The sequence below is a fragment of the Siniperca chuatsi genome, linkage group LG12, assembly GCF_020085105.1.
Source record: "Siniperca chuatsi isolate FFG_IHB_CAS linkage group LG12, ASM2008510v1, whole genome shotgun sequence".
In the NCBI taxonomy this organism is placed as follows: Eukaryota; Metazoa; Chordata; class Actinopteri; order Centrarchiformes; family Sinipercidae; genus Siniperca; species Siniperca chuatsi.
The window spans coordinates 3,947,000-3,968,219 of record NC_058053.1 but is presented as its reverse complement, the minus strand read 5'-3'; the positions used below and the strand labels follow the sequence as shown (position 1 = coordinate 3,968,219).

Below are 21,220 nucleotides of genomic sequence, written 5' to 3'. Positions count from 1 at the left end.
ACCAACCCATATGATGTGTGTAGAGGTGTGAGTGGTTATTCTGTAGCAGCCTAGTGTCATTTTGCACCTAACTAAGTACAATTACTCTTAGTACTGTACTTAAATACAATTCTGATGTACATGTACTTGAGTATTTCCATTTGAAGCTACTTTATACTTCTACTCCACAACATTTCACAGGGAAATATTGTACCTTTTACTCTACTACATTGATCTGACAACTTCAGTTACTAGTTACTTTACAGATTACTAGTTACTTTACAGATTAAAAGTTTACACAGAAAACCTATAATGAGTTTCTAAAATTACAAGTGGGTCTAAGTTTTAATTTTATACTTATACTCACTTGGTACTTAATTTATTTTCTGACCTGTATTATAGTATATTATATTTTTTGCTTAGTACTTCTATTCCTGTGTGCACTGACGTGATAGTGAGCTGCTGTAACAAAAGAGTTTCCCCTCGGGGATCAATAAAGTATTTCTGATTCTGATTCTGATATTGTTAAGGGTGTAACAAGCAAATAGTAACATATAGCCTAAAGTATGGTAGTTTAAATTAGCTCCACCTTGACCAGCTACAACATTAATAGTAATGTTTTTGGAATAATAATCTGATACGGTAGCATTACAATGAAAGAGGCCATTCTGTTTCCTAATGAGTACTTTTATTTTTGATACTTTAAAATGGTCATACTATGCCCATTTTCAGGTTCATAATTTTATTTTGGGGTTGTACCAGAATAGGTATACATGGTTTAATTTTCAAAAAACACCATATTTTTCTAATACTGCACATTGCTGCAGCACCTCTTATCACCCTGTGTCTTGAACACTCCATTTTAGCTACCGAGTCACTTCTATTTGATCTTTGTTGGGAGTTGCAAGGAGTAAGGACTACTAGCCAATCAGAATCAGAGTAGGGCAGGTCCTGGTGAGCAAGGTAGTGTGATCCAAAACCGCTTCAGCCAGTAACTATGGCTTTGGTTCAGCTGTACATGTTTGAGCCCTAATCTGATACCAAAAAAACCAAAAGACGTTTCAGAGTGGTAAGTTATTAATTCTAATTAATCTTTCATAGGTAACATTTTAACTGTGCACTGTGTCTACATCACAGTAACAATGTTATGCCCATTGACTGCCTGGAGGGTATCTAACGTTATTTTAATTTCATATTTAGGTGTACTTGTGGAAATTGCTCAATTCATGCAATTTGGACATCTTACATAGTGATGTAGATATGTTACAGAGGTAACGGCTGGACCACAATTGAGTTGTTTTCAGGCAATTCAGGAGTAGTTTTCTGTGGGAGAGGGTAACTGGACTTTTTCACTTTGCAAACCTATTACATGCACAAAAAAATATATAACACAATAAAGGAAAGGGAAAAAGCCAAAAAGCATAATATGACCACTTTAAGTACTTTTTGTTGCTAATACTTTTATACTTTTACTTAAGTAAAATTTTACTTACAGGACTTGAGTGTTTTGTATAGTGTACATAGACGGTGTAGTCCCTCATTCGTGTTTAGAATTTTGGATTTGCTCAGACAAGATGGGTGTAAATGTCCTCCCCAGCATGAAATGGCAGAAAGCCAAAGTTAACAAGTGGCTGGTAAAGAGAGTGGAACATTTAACAAGCCAAAGAGAGACACATATTTTCCTCAGAAGTCTCTGTGACCCTGTTTGCTCTGGCGATGAACATGATTGTCAAGTCAGCAGAGCTAGAATGCCGGGGCCCTCAGACTTGATCAGGGACACGTCAGCCTCCAATCAGGGCTTTTATGGATGACCTGACTGTCACCATAGAGTCAGTGCCAGCAAGCAGATGGATCTTTCATGGGCTGGAAAAACTCATCCGGTGGGCTCGGATGGGCTTCAAGCCAGCTAAGTCAAGATCACTTGTGCTAAAGAAGGGTTGAGATGTGGACAGGTTCTGCTTCAGGACTGAAGGGTCACTGATCCCAACCGTCTCAGAGAAGCCAGTGAAGAGCCTGGGCAAGGTCTTCGACAGCAGCCTTAAGGACTCTGCATCTGTTCAGTCAACCTGCCAAGAACTGGACAGCTGGCTGAGATCAGTCGACTGGTCGGGGCTCCCAGGAAAGTTCAAGGCATGGATATACCAGCATGGTATATTGCTAAGGATACTCTGGCCGCTACTTGTCTACGATGTCCCCATTTCCACTTGTCAACTGTATTAGAAGATGACTGGGGTTGCCCCCTCATTTTGCCCTCTACAGGAACAACCCAAAGCTCCAGTTGCCCTTAAAGTCTTTGGAGGAGGAGTTCAAGGTGACACGGACTCGTGTGACCTGAAGGTGGCCCAGGCAGCAGTGAAGACCGGAAGGAAGTGGAGAGCCGAAGATGCTGTGCTGGAAGCCGAGTCACGACTGCACCACAGAGTTCTGGTGGAAGTAGTGCCCCGTGGGAGAGTGGGAAAAGTAAGGGGAAGCAGGCACCGCATCACTTTCTTGATTCGGGCAGTGTACAACGTCTTACCTAACCCAACGAACCTCTCCAGCTGGGGCAAAGTGGAGTCTCCAAACTGCCCACTGTGCTCAGCAAGAGGGTCATTGGAGCACATGTTGAGCTCCTGCCCAAAAGCACTCACTCAATGGGCACCTGATTGTGGCGCCAATACACTTGGCGCCCAAGGGATTCAGCAGCCACAGCCGAGCACGCACCACCACCTGAGGATTTGTTTTTGTAAAGGCAGGAGAGCATCCACAGGCAGGATATAGGAGTGCAGCAGGGATCCCTGCGACCGCCCAGGACTGGCAGCTCTCAGTGGACCTGGAGAAACAGTTGAGATTCCCCTGTTGCATTGTCAGTACCACTCTGAGGCCAGATCTCAGAGAACTCAAGAATATCATCATCATGGAGCTGACAGTGGGAGGACCGCATGGAGGAGGCTCACAAAAAGAAGAGGACCAAGTATGAACAGCTGGTCATCAACTGTCGTACGCAGGGTTGGAATGCTAGATCCATGCCCATTGAGGTAGGCTGCAGGGGATTTTCCACAAAGCCTTAAATGCCCTGGGCATCACAGGACTAGCAAGGAGCAAAGCCATCACCGAAGCAGCTGAATAGCCTCAAGGTGGCTCTGGATACGGAGAGGACCATGGGGACTAGCAAGTGCCACGTGAACACAAGTCGTGGCCTGATCAACTATGGCTAGGGCACCTGGGCGAGAGTGTCTGATGTTGCAAGACCCGAAACACCCAGTGACCCCAGGATACATCACTGATGATGTGTTCAGGTGCATCAGAAGATGTATTTTAAGAATGCTCTGTGTCTGCTCAGTTCAACTGTGAACTTTTAAGTGCAGGAGTATGTGAGGGATTCATTAGATGAGATATTGTTTTTAAAGCTGAAGGTTTTTATGGACAGAGAGCAGCAGCATTGAGGCAAAATCTGATAGTGGTATTGAGGTCGGTGGGAGGGGATCTGATAGGATTTTTGCATATCCTAAGCCAACACATCCTCATACCTAAATGACAGAATAGGTCGATTGTCATTGACTCCCAAAATGACATGTACAACCTTTCCCCAAAACGACATATATGACGTACCACTTAAGTACATGACGTAAGTCACATGACATTAAACACGTGATTAATGTTGTGAAATGGTCGCAGGTTGGTTAGGTTTAGGTAACAAAACTACTTGGTTAGGTTTAGGAAAAGAATGTGGTTTGTGTTAAAATAAGTTACGTAAGTCACTTGAGATAAGTAATGTAAGTCACGTGACTTAACTCATGTGATGCAAATCAGCTATGTAACGTTATTTAACTTTAAATAAGTCCACGTTGACTTGGTTTCAGTTTCACAATGGACACAAACCCTGGTCTCCTGGGTGAGAGTCCTGTGTTTGTTTGTCCTGACTTTGTTGCTCTTTATACAACGTCACCTGACTTCCTTCTTTGCTCCCATCATAATTACTACGGCAACTAGAGGTCGCGGCCTAACAATAGACGGGTCGTAATAAGCTGCTTTCACAGTCGACCCATATGGCCGTTTTTCTGGTGAGGACGGGCTGAATTAAGATTTTGTAAGAAAGTGATTCAGTTGAAGCCTTGACTTTGCTCCCAATGGTTCCTGTGTCCTTGAAGGTAATTTATTATTCCAGTCTTATATGTCTATTTTGAAATAGCTTTTCTGATTTTGACTCTGGCTTTTCTACAGATGTCAGTTCATCAGGAACAGAATTTGTACTGCAGCAAGCCTCATAGCCTCCGTGACAGCCAACTGATATCAATGTATTTTTTAAGAATCTTCAAAGTGGCAGAATGTTACGGCAATTAATATTTAAGTGCTAACTCAAGGAAATTTTCTTGGTTTTAAATAAGTCAGGTTTCATCCCACTTCGCTGGACGTTAGTATAAAACTGGCAAAAACAAATACATGCAATTCAATTACACCGAATTGCATGTATTTGGGGAAATGCAAACTAGACACAGAAATAAATGGACTCTGTATTGCACCAGTATTTAGTAGATATTCAACATTACCAGCATGTATTGTTTGGATGGTGAACATGGTGGGTGAGAGCCTTTCAGGTTTTCAGATAGGAAACTGATAAGGTTGAGCCCTAATTAATAAGTATTATGAATAATGAGCCTTGTTTTCATTTGGTATGTTGTTCATTAGTTCTTATGTTTGGCACATTCATCCACACCAACACAAATAATAAACTACATCAGAGCTGATCATCTAAAGTGTGTGTGACTTGCATGTGGTGGGGACAAAAATCTGTCTCACAGTTACATTGTGGGGACTCATCTCCATCTGGGGACATAAAGCAGGTCCCCACAAGGTTAACTATTAAATTTTAGGGTTAACTATTTTGGGGTAAGGTTACACTGTAAAAAGACTTTAAAATCCATTCCAAGGTGAGATCAATATTATATCTATTGGTAAATCAATCCTATGGTTTTCCAAAGTGTTATATCTGCAATTTGGATGATTGTTGTTTCCTTGTGCACATATTTTCTTATTACAGTTCTATTTTACATTAGGGAAAGAAATTGTGCTCAAACTACCATTTCACTTTATTATATAACCTTTTTGCCAATTCAGAGGAAGTTTTTCAGTTTCCAGACAAGATTTCAGTTGAAAATCAAAATGGTAAGAGCAAGAAAAACAACATAAACACCACTGTTATAAAACCAAAATAATACCAAAGGACCAAACATATCTAGTGTTGACTGGAGGCCCTTCTTGTACCTTGTATGCTTTCATGAGGTCCAGGGGGTCCACCTTGGGCCCTTCCAGTGAGTCCTGGTTCTGTAGTAGTGTTCGCACCGTCTCCTCCATGCTGCATTTAAGAACAAAACAGGCAAACTGGTCAGAGTAGCCCACTGTATGAGAGGAAGTGCTAGAGAATCAAAGACTTCATAGAACACCATGGGCTTGATCGATAAAAGTTAACATTCATTCTTCAACAGGGAAAACCATCTAAAGGCTCAATCAGCAATTTTTGACCATAACAACTACAGGTACTGTATATTCACATACAAAGTCAAACTTAGATGAAAAATCTGCATTTTGGGTGTTTCTAGGCTGATCATAATTTAAAATATTGGTCGCTTTAGTTCTTGTTCTTGTTAGTCCACATATTAAAAGATAGTCAATTACTTTGGGAGTGATAGCAGAGTCCAGTCCTCTGTTTTGAATTTTGATGGTGGGGATAAACCTTTGTTTATGTTTGGATCAGTGACCAAAGTTTCTATTATGAAAAAGTGTATGACAAGGCAGACACTGAATGGTGAAATTAATAATGTCTGCAGTACAATGTAATTTTTCCATCCCAGTGGATACAGTAATGCTAATTGGATGAAAAGGGAATGTGAAGCTGATAAACCTGTTGATGGAGGTTCACTTTGATAGAACATCTCCACATTTCATTATTTGCGATGACTGCAGGAACAGTCGACATCATCATCGGATCAGCTGCCCCTTAGATGACCTGACCAACATTTTCACAATGTCTGTTGATAACTGAAAGCAATTTATGGGTGGTAATGATTTGAAAAATGCTGGTAACAAACACCTCATCTTCTGAATAAAGAAACAAATCTGATGGTAAAATGGTATTTGATTAAAACAGATCATGTAAAACAGAAAACCTATAATATTTTGTTTTACAGCAACACACAGTCAGTCACTTGTTTATTTATTTTTAATTGAATATTTGAATTTACATTTTTAATTGTTTATCTGTCTATTGTAGTTTACTGTTTTTACAGATGAATATACAAAAAAGAAATAAAACCATAAGTTGAACATTGTGAATTATTGTTGTAAAAAATATTTGAATGATGTGTTGTACTGTATATATGGATTTCAAATGGCACAGGTGGATAAACAGGGAAAAATATAGAGTTCAGCTGCTTAGTATTTTAATTGATTCCCTAAAACCAACATGTTTCTGCAACATGCCTTCAGAAAGATTACATAAAACACTGTGGCTTTAATGTGCAATAATGGATTTCTTGGCCACTTGGGGGCAGCGGAAACAAGATGTAAACACAATATTGACATATAATCACCTCATTATGTTGATATGGCAAACATGTTCCAGCAGAGACGGAGCAACATTATCATCTATCTGAAGTCAGGTTTCCATTCACTTGGTGAGTAGAAGCCTAATATTCACACTCCTTTTAGCTCTCTTTTGGTCTCCACCAACTCCTGAGGGAAATATTTGCCTCTTAAGTTGCTAAATGCTCTGCTACTTTCACTAGCTAGTCGCTAACTTTGTCTGTCTGCTGTTTGGTGTTGGACAGGAAGTGTACGGTGGGTTTATAAAAGCTTTTTGCTAAAAACAGCTGCCTGTAGCGACTGGACACAACACTGATGATTCACTCTCACTGATGTGAGAGTGAATCAAAACAGTAAAGTTAAGGGCAGGAAAAGCAAAACAATGAGCTAAAAGATGGTAAAATGCTCCTTAGAGCAGAGTGGAACTCTACAGTTGGGTAATAAATCTTTGTGGGATCATCATTATAAGTGACCTCTTTCACATTACACATTGTTATTTGATCCATTGTTAATATAAAAAAAATAGCAGTGCAGTTTTAATGTTTGATTTCAGGTATTATCTGACCCAAATTGAATGTGAAAATTTTCTAAAATCATGCCTAAAAATCATGTAGGCAATAAATGTTTTAGACATACTGTAAATAGACTACATTATGTAGAGTATGTTCACAGTAAAGTGCATCACAGCCATCAAACCTCTGTTTTCAAATTACTATTTTTTTTATTGCAGAGCTGCTGTATGAAAACACATTGTCCTTAGATATATAATACTTCCACATTAATAAGGTTTCAAAACACCCATAATGCTGCAGCTGACATTTGTTCAAATGGCTTCCACTGTATCAGTGTAGTCTTGCCTTGTGATTTTGTAATTGTTTTCCCTCTGAGCTGTGTATGCTTGATAGACACTGACCATGTTCCCCATAATGTTGTACGCAGTGACATTTTGCCCCGTCATTTTCAGAGCAGCTTTTCTCCCTGTTTGATGCATGTGGCACAGCCATTAGCACTAGCTGCTGACAGTGAGCACACCATTGGCATTCCTGGCCCAAGTCACAGCCAGTGACCTGAAACAAAACAGGGAGTACTGGTCTCAACTATTCATTGAGTTTAAATTCTAGAAAAAGGCAAATTGAGTCATTTGATGTGGATATGTGCAGTCTAAAGGAAGTGAAATGCAGATATCATCATGTGCTCAGTGGTTCGAGCAGGCCATCAGTACTGTCAGGGCTGGGGGTTCAAATCCCATCAGGATCTCGGTGGAGCCCAAAACAGAGCAAAAAGTGAGTGAATATTGGACTTACATTCAGATAGCCAAATGAATCATTATGTTTCTCCATATCTGCTGGATGTGTAAGTAGGCAACAAGTTCATCACATCAACTCCATATTCTTTTTTTGTTGTTGTTGCCCTGTACACATAATCACATAGCTTTTTGTTTGTGTATTATGTTAATACAGGGGATTGTTTTTAACAATACAGATATTGTATGCAAAAAATGCTTTTTTTTTGCAGCTGCTCAAAGTTAGCTTGTGTGTGTCTTCTTGGAGTTGAAAGGTCAGTAGGTTAGTTAAGCCAAATTCTGTGGCCCTTCCTCAACCGTGATGAAATAGCAGAGGTATATTTGTATACTTAACTCCCCCAACTCTGGTAGGAGTTGCTGTGCTAACATCCTCTGACCCGCTCTTTCCCACAAAAGATATAATGACATGCCTACAAGTCCAGCTGTGGCCTCACACAGAGGTTGAAGCCGGTAAGGCTCGGGACTTCCGTGATCTTCCAGAGACTCCAGTGGAAATAGGTCCTCGTATGACCCTTTTGTGGCGAAACTGCCTTGAGAGTCATTGCTATCAGTACTAGCTAAAAGCAGTGATGGTCAATGTGTCACTGTGTCTCTGTCCCTTGACGCCCTGTCAAACTGAAGTGATTCAAATGTTTGATTCTTTTACCACCAATAATCATTGCCATTTTTGTGTTTCTTCTTCTTACCACTCAAGTTACATCTGCCTATATTAGAAAACCAAAAAATCACAAGCAATAGACAGTGAGGAGTACACCATCTACTCCATTGATAACACCATATGAGCCCTGTATGAATAAATATGATACACAATCTGATAGGTAACATTACACAATTATTTTTCTTTATGTTTCAGTTATGTTTCACAGCATCTGAGCCTCAACATCACAAAGTGCAACTGTCGCAATGCAACATGGATCATTTTTTCACAACATTAAAGCTGGTTCTTCTTAAAGTTTTGGCTCATCACGTTTGCTCCTCATGAAGTCGTACAAGTCCACCTGATTCCTATCAAAATTCATGGTATTCTCAGCGATATTTCATTCATTTCCTCCTACTCAGTCATCACTCACCCCATGCTGCTTTCCTGACTCTCATGGTGCTGGTCATTTGAAATGAGGCTAACCACACGGGTCCTCAGCATCCTCAGCTCAGAGTTAGTCACTGTTCTGTGTTTGTGATTGGGCACTGAAGGGAAAGTGGGTCTCTCGGTCTCCCTGTGGACCATGTGGGAAATAATGCACAGCTGAGTGCTCTCAGAAAGAGGAAAAACAAGCTCCCACCCTGTATGGCTTTACCCTAACAAGCCCTGGTACTCTCCTGCCATCCCAGTCTCATGACTGCAGTCTGGCAGGAGAGATGTCTGTGGTCTGATTGTGCATCTGTGTTCAACATCATTTCAGATGTGCTGCTGAATAAACACCAAATTTTTGCTTTGCCCTCACCCAAACAGTCAGAAACAAGATTTGGCAAAATGTTGCATTCAGGCGTTGGCCATTGTAAAAAATCACAAGAGACAGATTAAAACTGCTTTCACAGGTTGAGTTGAACTCCCCATGACTAATAAACCTTTATGTGTAAAATTGTTTTCCTTTAAAGGTCCAGTGTGTAGGATTTAGTGGCATCTAGCTGTGAAATTGTAGGTTGCAACCATTTGAATACTGCTCGCCTCACCCTCCCCTTCCAAGCGTGTAGGAGAAACTACGGTGGCAGTGAAAAACGCAAACAGCCCAATCTAGAGCCAGTGTTTGGTTTGTCCATTCTGGGCTTCTGTAGAAACATGGCAGTGCAACATGGCAACCTCCATGGAAGGGGACGCGCTCCCTATGTAGATATAAACAGCTTATTCTAAGGTAATGAAAACACAACGTTCTTATTTTCAGGTGATTATACACTAATGAAAACAACTTATAAATATCATATTCCATTTCTACCAATAGATCCTCCTAAATGTTACATACTGGAGCTTTAAAACAAGAAACTCAGTACATACAACACATCAATTTACAACAATCACACAGCACAATAAAACAGGACATCAATATTCTTGCTAATTTACATCCTTAGTGAAACATTTTGAATGCCTGATGTGATTGCAGCATTTCCAAATGTATCGTGTAGATTAGTGCATTACATTACAGACAGTTTGAATGTGGCAGAGATTATAGTTAGCAAATTTACAAGTTACTATGCTTCAACTCTTGTAGCTATAACAAGTGACGCAATCTAAAATGTGAACTAAACCTCTCTGGACTCATGAAATATCTATTTTATTGAGATTTGTTATTGTTTTCAATGGGTAATCTTTAAATCATCAAAATAATGCTTTTATTAAGCATTATTTTGATCCATAACATTGCTTTTTATTTAAATATGGAAGATCTACCTATCTAACATATACTATGAAACCCTATATTGTGCTCAACATACACGCTTTACATGCTGTACACTCTATACATATGTAGACACACATGTGCATCCATGCATGTGTTTACAGTATGTATATGACCTTGCGTCAGTGACATATATATATTTGTCTTAAATGGAAATGACCCCTTCCTTCTTTCCAGAGGGATTTCTGCAGCTCTGTGACATTTTGTCACAGGCTACACTTTTCAAAGCAGGATGCTTAGCTCATCATTGCACAACAATGTATGAATGAATGACCTAGTTCCCCCCTTAACTAGTAACGTGACCCCTTTCCCCACTTCAGTGAAAACTAAACCAGTACCAAGCACAAGCTGTATGGGGAAGCACCTCGCTGCTATTCTTCTCAAGGGTTGTCATCCCTGTTTATTTACAGCACACTGACATTTAGGTGTATTTAAATATGGAATCATTACAGACAAGCACTATTATTGTTTAGCAGGATCATTTGGTTACACTCTTTCAGCTGTCACTGGATCCCACTGCAGACACTTAATAACTGAGTGTGTGAGCGCAGGGGTTTTGATGGTTGTTTTGACAGTCCAAGTATAATCCATCTGTAATCGTACTACATATTGAAAGACAGTCCCATTTCAGTGTTGAATAAGTCAATTGCTCTGCATTGATTGCTTATTGTTTAGTATTCCATCCTTCAATCCATTTTCTATTCCAGGACTAAGAAGACAGAAAAAAGAGATTCACTTTTTAACATGCACATCTCAACCCTAAAAATGGAGTTTTTGTTTATTTTTTAATTTAGTTTTTTTATTGAAGTTTATTTGATACTTATATATTATATCACAGATATAATGTGCATAAAGACAATGTACTTGTAATATACACAAAGAGGAAATTGCTTAAATCTTAGTAAAGATGCTTAAATGAAACTACTTAAAAACTAAATGATGTATTTTTTTCTTCTCAGTATGATTCAACAATCATTTTGTTTGAGGAAAAAGTAGTCCAGATAAAAGAACTGTGTTTTTACTTTTTTACTTTTATTAAAACTAATTTGATGTAAAATTTAATAAAGAAATTAACTACAAAAAACAACATTAACAAAAAAGATAAATAGCATCTCAAATGGTGCGCCGACAAATTACTCTGACATGATTTGTTGTTTGTTGCAAGCCTAAAATTGATCTGTGTAGTATCAAATTGAAACTATCCAGATCTTTTCATGGGGAAAATGTCTAAAAACTTGGAAGTTGATTTCAAGTTTTGAGGGATGAAGTTGTTCTATAAATAAAATATGAGACACAAAGGATCCTCCAGAGCTTCACCAGCACCACTTAAAGGTCCTTAGAGGCTAGTGTTTAAAGGCATATCACCAGCAAATTTGAGTATTTCATCAGAACACTGACAGTCAGGTTTTGCTTAAAAAGGCTGCTATGGATGAGACATTGCATGTAACAAGATTAAATGGACCTAAAAATATAGAATACGAGAATGTGGTGACAAAACATGCAATTTAGTGGAAACTTTAACCTTAACTATTTCTATAAAAGCATAGTTGTGTTTTTAGATTTGTTTTATTGTAGCTTGTGCTCTACAGCTGACTGACACATCACCCTGTGCTAACTACAGGGAGAGAAAAAAACACATTACTAATTTCCTTAAATATTGGGCAGCAGTTCAAATATCTTCTGCGTGGCAGGGGTGAATTAACTTATAGTCACAAATCATCAGGGCCTAATCTCACAGCTCGCTGAGCATATGCAGATGGGATCGAACTTGGATCATGAGGGGCTGTCAACAGTTGGCTGAACATAATGTTTGGTTATTATTTCCCTTTATCGCATGCTGGGAGAGGAGATCAATAAGACATTCATGTCAAGTTTTAGTGTCAGGTACTCCAATAAAACTGAACAGATTTCTTCATTCAAAGACAACCTCTACATGTAGTGGGCTCTCAAGTTAATGAAAATGTTGGATGTCACCGCAGAAGCCCAGCAGTTCATCACATTTGGTGTTTGGCCTTTGATGGATGTGTGGTATGCATTATGTTTGTTGCTCGGTTGGACAGTTTGTCACTGAGTTGTGGCCACTGGCTTTTAATCTATCATGATACAAGCTACTGTGATAGAGGAGAAACTTTTTGAAACATTGTACCTCCCAGAAAAACCTCACTTCACCAAACTGGCAAGATGTAGTGTTGCACAGGTGATGGTCTGAGTTTATTGAGGACAACACTGTCTTATGAATTTCATTAAATAAGCAATAAACTATGAAAACATTTTATTTGGATATTTTACAATACTGACATCAGCTCCTACACTACATTACCCCATCATTATCATAAAGGCCTACTGGAGAAGTGCACCAAAACGGCTGACTCTAGAATACCAACTACACAAGAAAAGATTATCTGGATATATATCAGCTAATAGCAAAAGTAAACTGATAAAGATTAGTTTCCAAATCAGGTGATGTGGCACATGAAATTATATTGTCTTTAGTCCAAACAGATGTGGCCTAGTTTGAAATGTCAGTTTGATTAACCTGCGTAAAAATTTTTTAGCTAGCTAGTAACAATGTTGGCTAATTTAAAGTTGCACTAACTATATTTTCTTTATCTTAACATTAGATAAAATGACAGTGTAATGTGAAAGAGGTGGCTAGTAGTGAGGAACCCACAGAGAATTATCACGAGACACTTCATCCCACCAGCTCTATGGAGCTTTTTAGCCTCTTTTTACTAATTGTTTTGGTTTTCCTACCCACGAACTCCACTCTCACAGCAGAACGCCATTTTTAGCATAAAAAGCTCTGTTAAACCCACTGTACGCTAGCTACCCAGCAAACAGCAGACAGACAAAGTTCACCACAAGCTGGTAACATAGTGGAGCATTTAGCAGCTAAAGAGCCAGATATCTTTCTCAGAAGTTGGTGGACACAAAAAACAGAGCTAAGAGGAAAGTGAATCTACATGACTTACATTTATTAAGTGCCAGAAACATGACTCCAAATTAATGAGCTAATGTTGCTCAGTGTCTGCTGGATGCATAAATAGGCAACTGCAGGTTAAAAAGTTAGCCATAACAACTTTCTAAAGTGATAACATGTGAGCTTGTTCCGGTGCCCCTAAATGGCCAAACAGATCAATTTATGCAGCTTTAAGTAAACTTCTGATAAAATGACATATACAGTTTGCAGAGGTTACCAACAGGTTACTAATCAGCTGTGTGAAAAGCAAGGCAGGCAGTTAGCTGCTAGCTACCAGCTGACATTATAGAAAAGATGAAATATATCAGCATCTGAAGTATCAAGGTTTTTCCAAAATTATATGTATCTGAAGTCAAGTCAGTCAGTTTTATATACATAGCCCAAATCACAAATTTGCCTCAACAGGCTTTACAAACTGTGCAGCATACAACATCCTCTGTCCTTAGACCCTCAAGCTAAATTTTCAGAGCATATTTTTCACAATTCTTTGATAATCAAATATATCCTTAACAATAATCTTTTTATGTTATATGTTTATGTAATATCGGTATGATTTATTAAGAGTACTCCACTGATTTAGCATTGCATTCCTGTGACATTGTCAGACTCATGATGGACAGTTAAAAAAAAGGGTTGATGGAGCAGAACCAGAGATATCGTCTTTTTTATTCCATGTCTCCATCTTCCTTGTCAAAACCTGCCACCTGCATCACCCACAATGCATCTCGACTGTCAACAGTTGGCTACAGAGGTCTGGTAAACTCACTTCTTTCTAACTCCACACCACCAGATGTTTTTCATTTTCAGACTTGTAGTCTTCAGACCCAACCAAATTTATCAAACCATGTGCAGCTCTCTCTGGAGCCACTTGAGGCTTTAAACAACTTATTTCACATATGCAGTAGTCCTCCCCAAGACCTCAAACAGACATTGATGCGTAAAATCGATTGAGTTCCCCTTTACACTCTCAGATATTTGCCTTTTAAAATCCACTATCGGTCAGGCGTACAGAGTATGTATTTCAGTGTCTGCACCCTGGTTGTTGGTGTGCTGAAGGTGCTACCTGGAGAAGTGCTGCTGCAGTGTCACCATCTGCCGCCCGCCCTGCTGAGACTTCGCCCTCTCCCTTCTCTCCACGCCCAGATGTTGTTTGTTCTCCAGCTGGGAATTATTATTATGGATCAGTCTTGGTGGCGTAGCTGCAGGGGAGAGGAGTAAACACAGTTAGTTTGCTGTTAATCTTGCATATCATAATCCCACTGAAGATTTCAAAGATACACTTACATCTGTTCACTTCCCTTTTCCCCTTCTATAAAAGGACAGTTTGTCAGCAAGTTTACTTGTTTGGAAAAGAGCAGGACCAGTGCGCAGCCTCTCCTCACCTCTCCTTTCTCCACCTGTAGTTTTGAATTAGCGTCGACATCCGAGTTTTCCCCACAGCTGACAGGTTGTGAGTTACACAAACTCCCTAGTTATGACATTTAAGCAGAGCCTTGGGGTAAACTGTCATTTTGGAACCAAATACCTGTATATCTAAAGAAATTCAAGGATGCCCTCATACTGTTATGGTAGCAAAAGTTCAGGTGTTGCTAATATTATAATGACCATTTCACCTCATGGCTTGTCCTTTAAGTGTTTAAATGGTAAATGAACTGTACTTGTATAGCGCCTTTCTAGTCTTCCACCACTCAAAGCGCTTCACACTGTACATCATATCTTTAATTAATACACACACATTCATACACTGATGGCAGAACTGCCCATCAGTGCAAAGAAGTAACTAATCATTCACACACCAAAGGCACAGTTCAGTGTCTTCAGTGCTTGCCAAGGACACTTCGTCATGTGGGCTGGGGGAAGCCGGGATCAAACTCCGACCTTCTGATTGGTGGACGACCCGCTCTACCACTAAGCCACAGCCGCCCTGTTATATCTGGCTGAATATTACTCAACCGAAAACAGCTGTGCCACAAAAGAAATTTAATGTTGCTGCAGTCTGTTTTGTTCTTTTGCTGACAGTAAATGTGAACTGAGAGGACAATATTTGTGTCAATAACTGTCAGCTGCACTCATGAAGAAAAGGAAGGGATATGGGGCGGCAGCAGAAGTGCCAATCACAATAATGGTTCCCAGTCTATTTCAGAAATAATCAGTCTGGGTGAGTGTTTTTTTCTCCTTAGCCTGCTCAGGTACTAGCCTCTAGCCACAGGTTTGTGATTCACTTTGCCCATTCCACTCCATCAGTTCTACTCCAAGGAAAGCTGTTGAATTACATGACAGCCTGTAACTACTTCCAAATTCTGTACATCACTAATTTTTTTGTCTGTGACACTTTTTTGTAGTCTTACATTCTTGACTCGCAGATGCTGTTTTTGAATCGTACTTACAGCAAAGTCAATTTCAATTGAGATCTGGTGTCAGATTGATTATAAACCTACATCAGCCAGTAGTACTGCAGCTATCACCACTGCTTTCTAATTATGTCATAGATCACAACTCAAAAAGTCACACACCCCGTTTCCCTATGGTAATGGTTTCTTCCAAAAGTCACAGGATGAAATCGGTTCGCAGCAGCAGGTAGGCGTGTTTCTGAAGTGTTTAGTAGAGCATCAGTCCCTTTTTCAAATGTGTGAAAATTAAATGCAATAAATGCATTGCAACCCCCCCCCCGAGTTATATCAGCATGTGTAGGTGTGGTTTCAGGTTATATGTACTTAGCTAGTGCAGACTGAGCAGTTGGAAAATAGGTTACTACTGCTCAGTCTGAGCTTTTATTGGCATCTGTGCTCATGCTGCTTCCTATACATTGTTTGGAAATACAGCTATTGCCATGTTGTCAGGTTCCTTTCATCTGTGGCTTTATTGTCTATGCTCTCCATATTCATTTGCATTGTCTTTTTACGTGAATTTATGCCCCTTAAACTTTTTGGGTGAAGCAGGCAAGATTTAGCTCTTTTTCAGAAAAGTGGCAGCAGTGTAGAAGCTAGTGTAGAAGAGAGTGAATAAGTGAGTCATTTTCAATAACCACAACAGCACAAATAATTGACATGAAAATCTCATACAGTATTTACTGTAATATAAAGTGGGAGATTACAAAAACTGCAGTGAAGTTTTAAAATAATCCCCCCAAAGTCTTTGAATATATATGTCAAATTGCTGAAAATTGCATCATTATTTTCTTTTTTTTTTCTGAAGAAGGACCCCCATCGCCCACTATCTGATTTTGCTTTTTGTCTATCCTGCAACCCAGAAGAGCATGTAAACACAGTGAAAAGTAGCAGGTCTTCATTTAAGCTGATAAAAATAAGTAAAATGAATCGATATGCATGGTCTCTAAAACTGTAGGTGTTTAGGGTGTAGCATTTTTTACAGTATAAAAAAAAAATCCAAATTGGAGGAACCTGGCTGATGTGAACTTTGAATCAGCACTGCCATCTAGTGGTCTATGCAGATTACTACCAGAGTAAGGCACGTCAGGCCATAGGATCCCTGCACAGTTTAAACACAAGTCAGAGAATGAAACTGCATCTTTGACCTTGGAAACAGTAGATAGAAACACAATGTTGCCACAAGGTTTGTGGTGGTGTCAAGAAGAACTTCCAAACTCAACTCTTAAAGTACTCAGAAAAAGAGTTTCCCTTCGGGGATCAATAAAGTATTTCTGATTCTGATTCTGAAAATGGAAATTTGAACATAGACAATTCCATGACAACTGGGTGAACTCCATCTGCTGAGGAAGGTTGTACTTTGCATCATTACAATGCTCAACACAACATTATCATAATATCAGTCATAACAGGCCAAAGCTATAACAGAGAGGGCAAAAAAAGAAAAATTGCAGGGATCACTGGGGAAGTCATTTGTCTGAGACTGCCATAGATCCATAAAGCTGTTGAGATTTCCTTTTACTTTGACATTGAGCCTTTAAAGTGGAAAAAATCTAAACAGACATCTCCATACCACTGTGTTCCAGCAGGAGGTTTTTCATAGATGCAGTTAAATAGTATTTTCTTGCTAAGAAAGTCAGTCTGTCCACTTAAAATTGTATGAAGTGGTTATGTAACTACTAAAGCCTTTTACTTTTTACTTGTTTCCTGTTTTGTTGTATATTAGGATATCAACAGTTTTTTGTTTTGCATTTATTTGTGCATTTTAAGATTGACCCCATGAGCACACCACTATCTTTTTGGACTTTCATAGTTTAAATATAGTTTTCCAACACATGAATAGGCCTTCTGCACAGCAGATATTTTGGCGTATCATAGCAGGAAAAGCACTGGTGAATAAATGAATGTTAATGATGGCTGCATTCCATTACAGTGTTTCAGTTCCAGGGTATGTCATGACTTAATGGGACACTTAATGGAATGAAGCATCGTTAATGTCATTAGTTACACCTGTGTTTTTCCTGCTATCGAAAGTCCAAATGTCCTATATGACACAAGTTGTTCTGCCAGACTGTTATCAAGTTACCTTCATCTTTTTTCACCTTATTCTGACACAAATCTTGTTCCCCTCAACAGCGCACATGAAATTAGGAATTAGGAAGTAATGCTAAAGTATGTTGCCCATATGTGGCTACTCCCATGGAAATATTGTCATTTCATTGTCTTATCTTAAGTTTAAAATTAGTTACACTTTATAAATCCCTCAAGTATACATTTTACCTGAAGTGTTGTTAAAATCCTCAAACTGGAATACAGTCCTTTAAAGATACAAGAGTTACATCTGATGGCCTTATGTGACAAGGTCTGCCAAGGACTGACAACACCATCGAACGCATTAAAATGTCTATTTTTTTTTTTACATTAGACAAAGTATGTTTCAAGCATGAATGTGTTTCTCAGTAGTTGGCCAGCAGATGGAGTTCTTCATTCATTTTCCTCAGTATTCTTGCATCATCTGAATTCATCACCTGCCTCTTCATATGCATGTCTGTTCATTTGTGCGTCTGTTCTCCTTAAAGCTACAGTGGAAGGAGAGACAGACAGAGAGGAAACAGGAGAAGATGCACCTGCCTGCGAGCCAGATTACACCACGAAATAGAGGTGTTGGTTCAGTCCAGTCTATGGTTTAGTCAGCTGAGTCACAGGATACCTTTAAATGAGTCATGTGACGTTCTCTTCACAAATAATACATCTACTTTGGAAGGAAAAACACCTCACATCATCATATCTGGTAAATAAAAATGATCCACTCTGAAAAGGTGTTTAGTTGAAAATATACTAATTTAATAGCTATGAAAATGTCTACTGTCAAAGGTTTTGCCTAAAAGAAAAAGACATTTCTCAAGTGGCTGCACAGTATTTTGTAATAAAACCATGTAATTGCTCCTTTTGTACTGTGAATCATTTTGTAAAGAGTAGGTGTCTCATTTCTTGAATAGTGGATATCTCATTTAGAAATGAAACCCTTCAAATATACCCATGCTGATGATGTTTCTAAAGATGTGTCCCTGGGGATGTATGAGAATGTCAAGTACGCATTTACACCGCATATAAAATACTTAACTACAACCGGCTACTGTAAATGCACAGCATTATGCGACCATGACACCGAAGGGCCTCCATTCTTACACTTCATCATCTATTAATACACACAGTGACAAGCGGTTCTATGGACAGCATCTCACCAGTGTACTAATTTAACAGTTTAACAAACAAACAGAGCTCAGTTTTGTTTTCACCAAGTACAAACAGTAGTAGGTTTCATTCATTCATGCATCTCAACTAGGGAGTGAAATAAAGACTTTCACTCACAATAGAGATCTGAATATAAAGGATTTAGGCATCGACACATGGAGTATTCACATAGTATGCAAACTAAAAAAAAAACAAGTCAATATTATACGCAATAATGTGCATACATTACACAGTATATAATGTGTAATTTACACATCCAGCAATTACGGAGCAACATTATCGTTCATTTGGAGTCGTGTTTTTGACCACCTGCTAAATGTAAGTCCAACGTTCTCTCTCTTTTAGCTCTGCTTTTGGTCTCCACCAACTCCTGAGAGAAAATATCTGGCTCTTTAGCTGCTAAATGCTCCGCGATGTTCACCAGCTAGTTGCTAACTGTGTCTGTCTGCTGTTGATGATGGTGCTGAGCAGGTGGTGTGCAGTGGGAAAACTGAAAACAGCTGCCTGCTATGACACTACGAGGCCGGTGAGAGGGAACCAAAACAGTAAAGTTGCAGAAGGACAGCTAAACAGTGAGCTGAAGCTCACTATAAAGCCCCGCAAAGGAGCTGCAGATTCAGGTGATGATTCTCTGTAGGTTCATCACTACTAGCAACCCCTTTTCACATTGTCATATTGTTTTCACAGTCATTTTATAGATCATTATTATAAAAATATCGACGATAGCTGCTTTAAAACTAAAATAAACATCACTGACAACTCATCGACTTGAAAGCAGAGGGAAACAGCTAGACTGGCTCTGTCAAAAAAGTCTACCAACACCTCTAAAACTGAGCATCTCTGAAACATGCTGTGTCTCCTTTGTTTAACCCATACACAATGTAAAAACAACAATTTGTGGTTTCAGGGGTAATTACAAGCTGTAACTATTTCTTGAACAGTTGGGCGCAGTTATCTCCCTTTCTTCCTGGAGTCTCGACAAAGTGAAGTTGCAAGGTTTGGTACCATCGTACCTGTACAGGATGCTAAAAACTTTTCTTACTGACCGTATGTGGCAACACGCGCTACAGCCACGGACACTTTAAGCTTTAGAGGTGTTAGTAGGTGTATTTTTTCACCAGCTCTCTCTGCCTTCCACTCTTTACGTTAAGCTAGGCTAACCCCCTCTTGTCTCAAGCTCCATACTTACGACATAAGAGAGATATCGATGTTCTCATCTCAATAGAAATACAACAAATAACCTGGGTTCTCAAAACTTTCTTCTAAATGTGCTCCTGTTTTTCTAAATGTACTGAATGTGTTGTGAAGTGGTGAAGATTTTGTCTTAATTGGCTTGTTTTCTTCCTGTAAGTAGCCATGCACTGAGCTCCCTCAGGTACAGTACATCAGTAGGTACTATATAAAACCTATAAAGACAAGGTCTTCTATATTTAGACATTCTGAATTCTCATTTAAAAAAAAGTCATAAAAACAGGAAGAACTTGCAATCAATTACAGGTTAAAATGTCCTGCCTAAAACAGCAACATTACCACATTTATTTATTTATCACTTAACAAATTTAAATACCTCAAGTTACCTGCAAAGCAATTTAGCTCATAGCTTTATAGCTATTTTGCATTGTTGTCTACAGTTGTCTAATCTGATTGTGATGTAACAATCAACGTTACACTGATCACTGCCCTTCCATTACAATTACATGACATTAGAGCTTTTATTACAGCCCTTACATATCCAAATCTACAATGAGAGCTGTTAATGTTTCTCTACATCAGTGTCACAGGGGCAAACAGTTTGACATTTACTTTTCAATCACAATGACACCATTGCAAAAGAAAAACAAAGCTAGCGTGTGTTTACTTGGGGACCTTTCAGAGAGGAAAGCACTCCAGTGTAAATAGTGTAATTACATGTCTTCCTTTTGGGTGGGTGGGTGGGTGGGAGGGTAAATTGGTATAATCAAGACAGCAGTTCAGCCTCTGGCATTGATGTTGGAATGAATTAGGACAGGACCTCGCTGAGATTTTGCCCCCTGGGTATCTAATGAATGCATACTTCTCCCCCCAAATCACATCCTGCTGATATACTGGAGAGCCAGTCTTGTGACAGTATCGTACAACTCACACTGGGAAATGAATAGTGTAGGAAATGTAGCTTTAAAAGGGAACTGTAGGTATTTTTACACTTGTAGACATCAAGCTCAGCCTGGTAACCCAGACAACTTACACTGAGTACACAAGGAGAATAAACAACGCTGTGCATTAAATTACTTTTGTGACATATAGTTCCTCATTTTCATAGCTTCCCATCAGTGCAGTTAACCATGAGTACGTTGTGTAGATATGAGACCTATTTTCTTTAATGTCT

General features: G+C 39.1%; 1 protein-coding gene across 3 annotated transcripts in view; it reads right to left on the bottom strand.

Moving 5' to 3' along the window:
• The window catches only part of LOC122885674 (nck-associated protein 5-like), a 74,859-nt gene that overhangs the window by 45,272 nt on the left and 8,367 nt on the right, over positions 1-21,220 (bottom strand). For all 3 annotated transcript variants that reach the window (XM_044217108.1, XM_044217109.1, XM_044217110.1), the window contains exons 2-3: positions 14,277-14,412; positions 5,224-5,314 (exon numbers count right to left, since the gene is read on the bottom strand). In XM_044217108.1, the coding sequence (XP_044073043.1) occupies positions 5,224-5,314; positions 14,277-14,305 (120 nt within the window). In that variant the 5' untranslated portion in view covers positions 14,306-14,412. The remainder of the gene's footprint in view (positions 1-5,223; positions 5,315-14,276; positions 14,413-21,220) is intronic.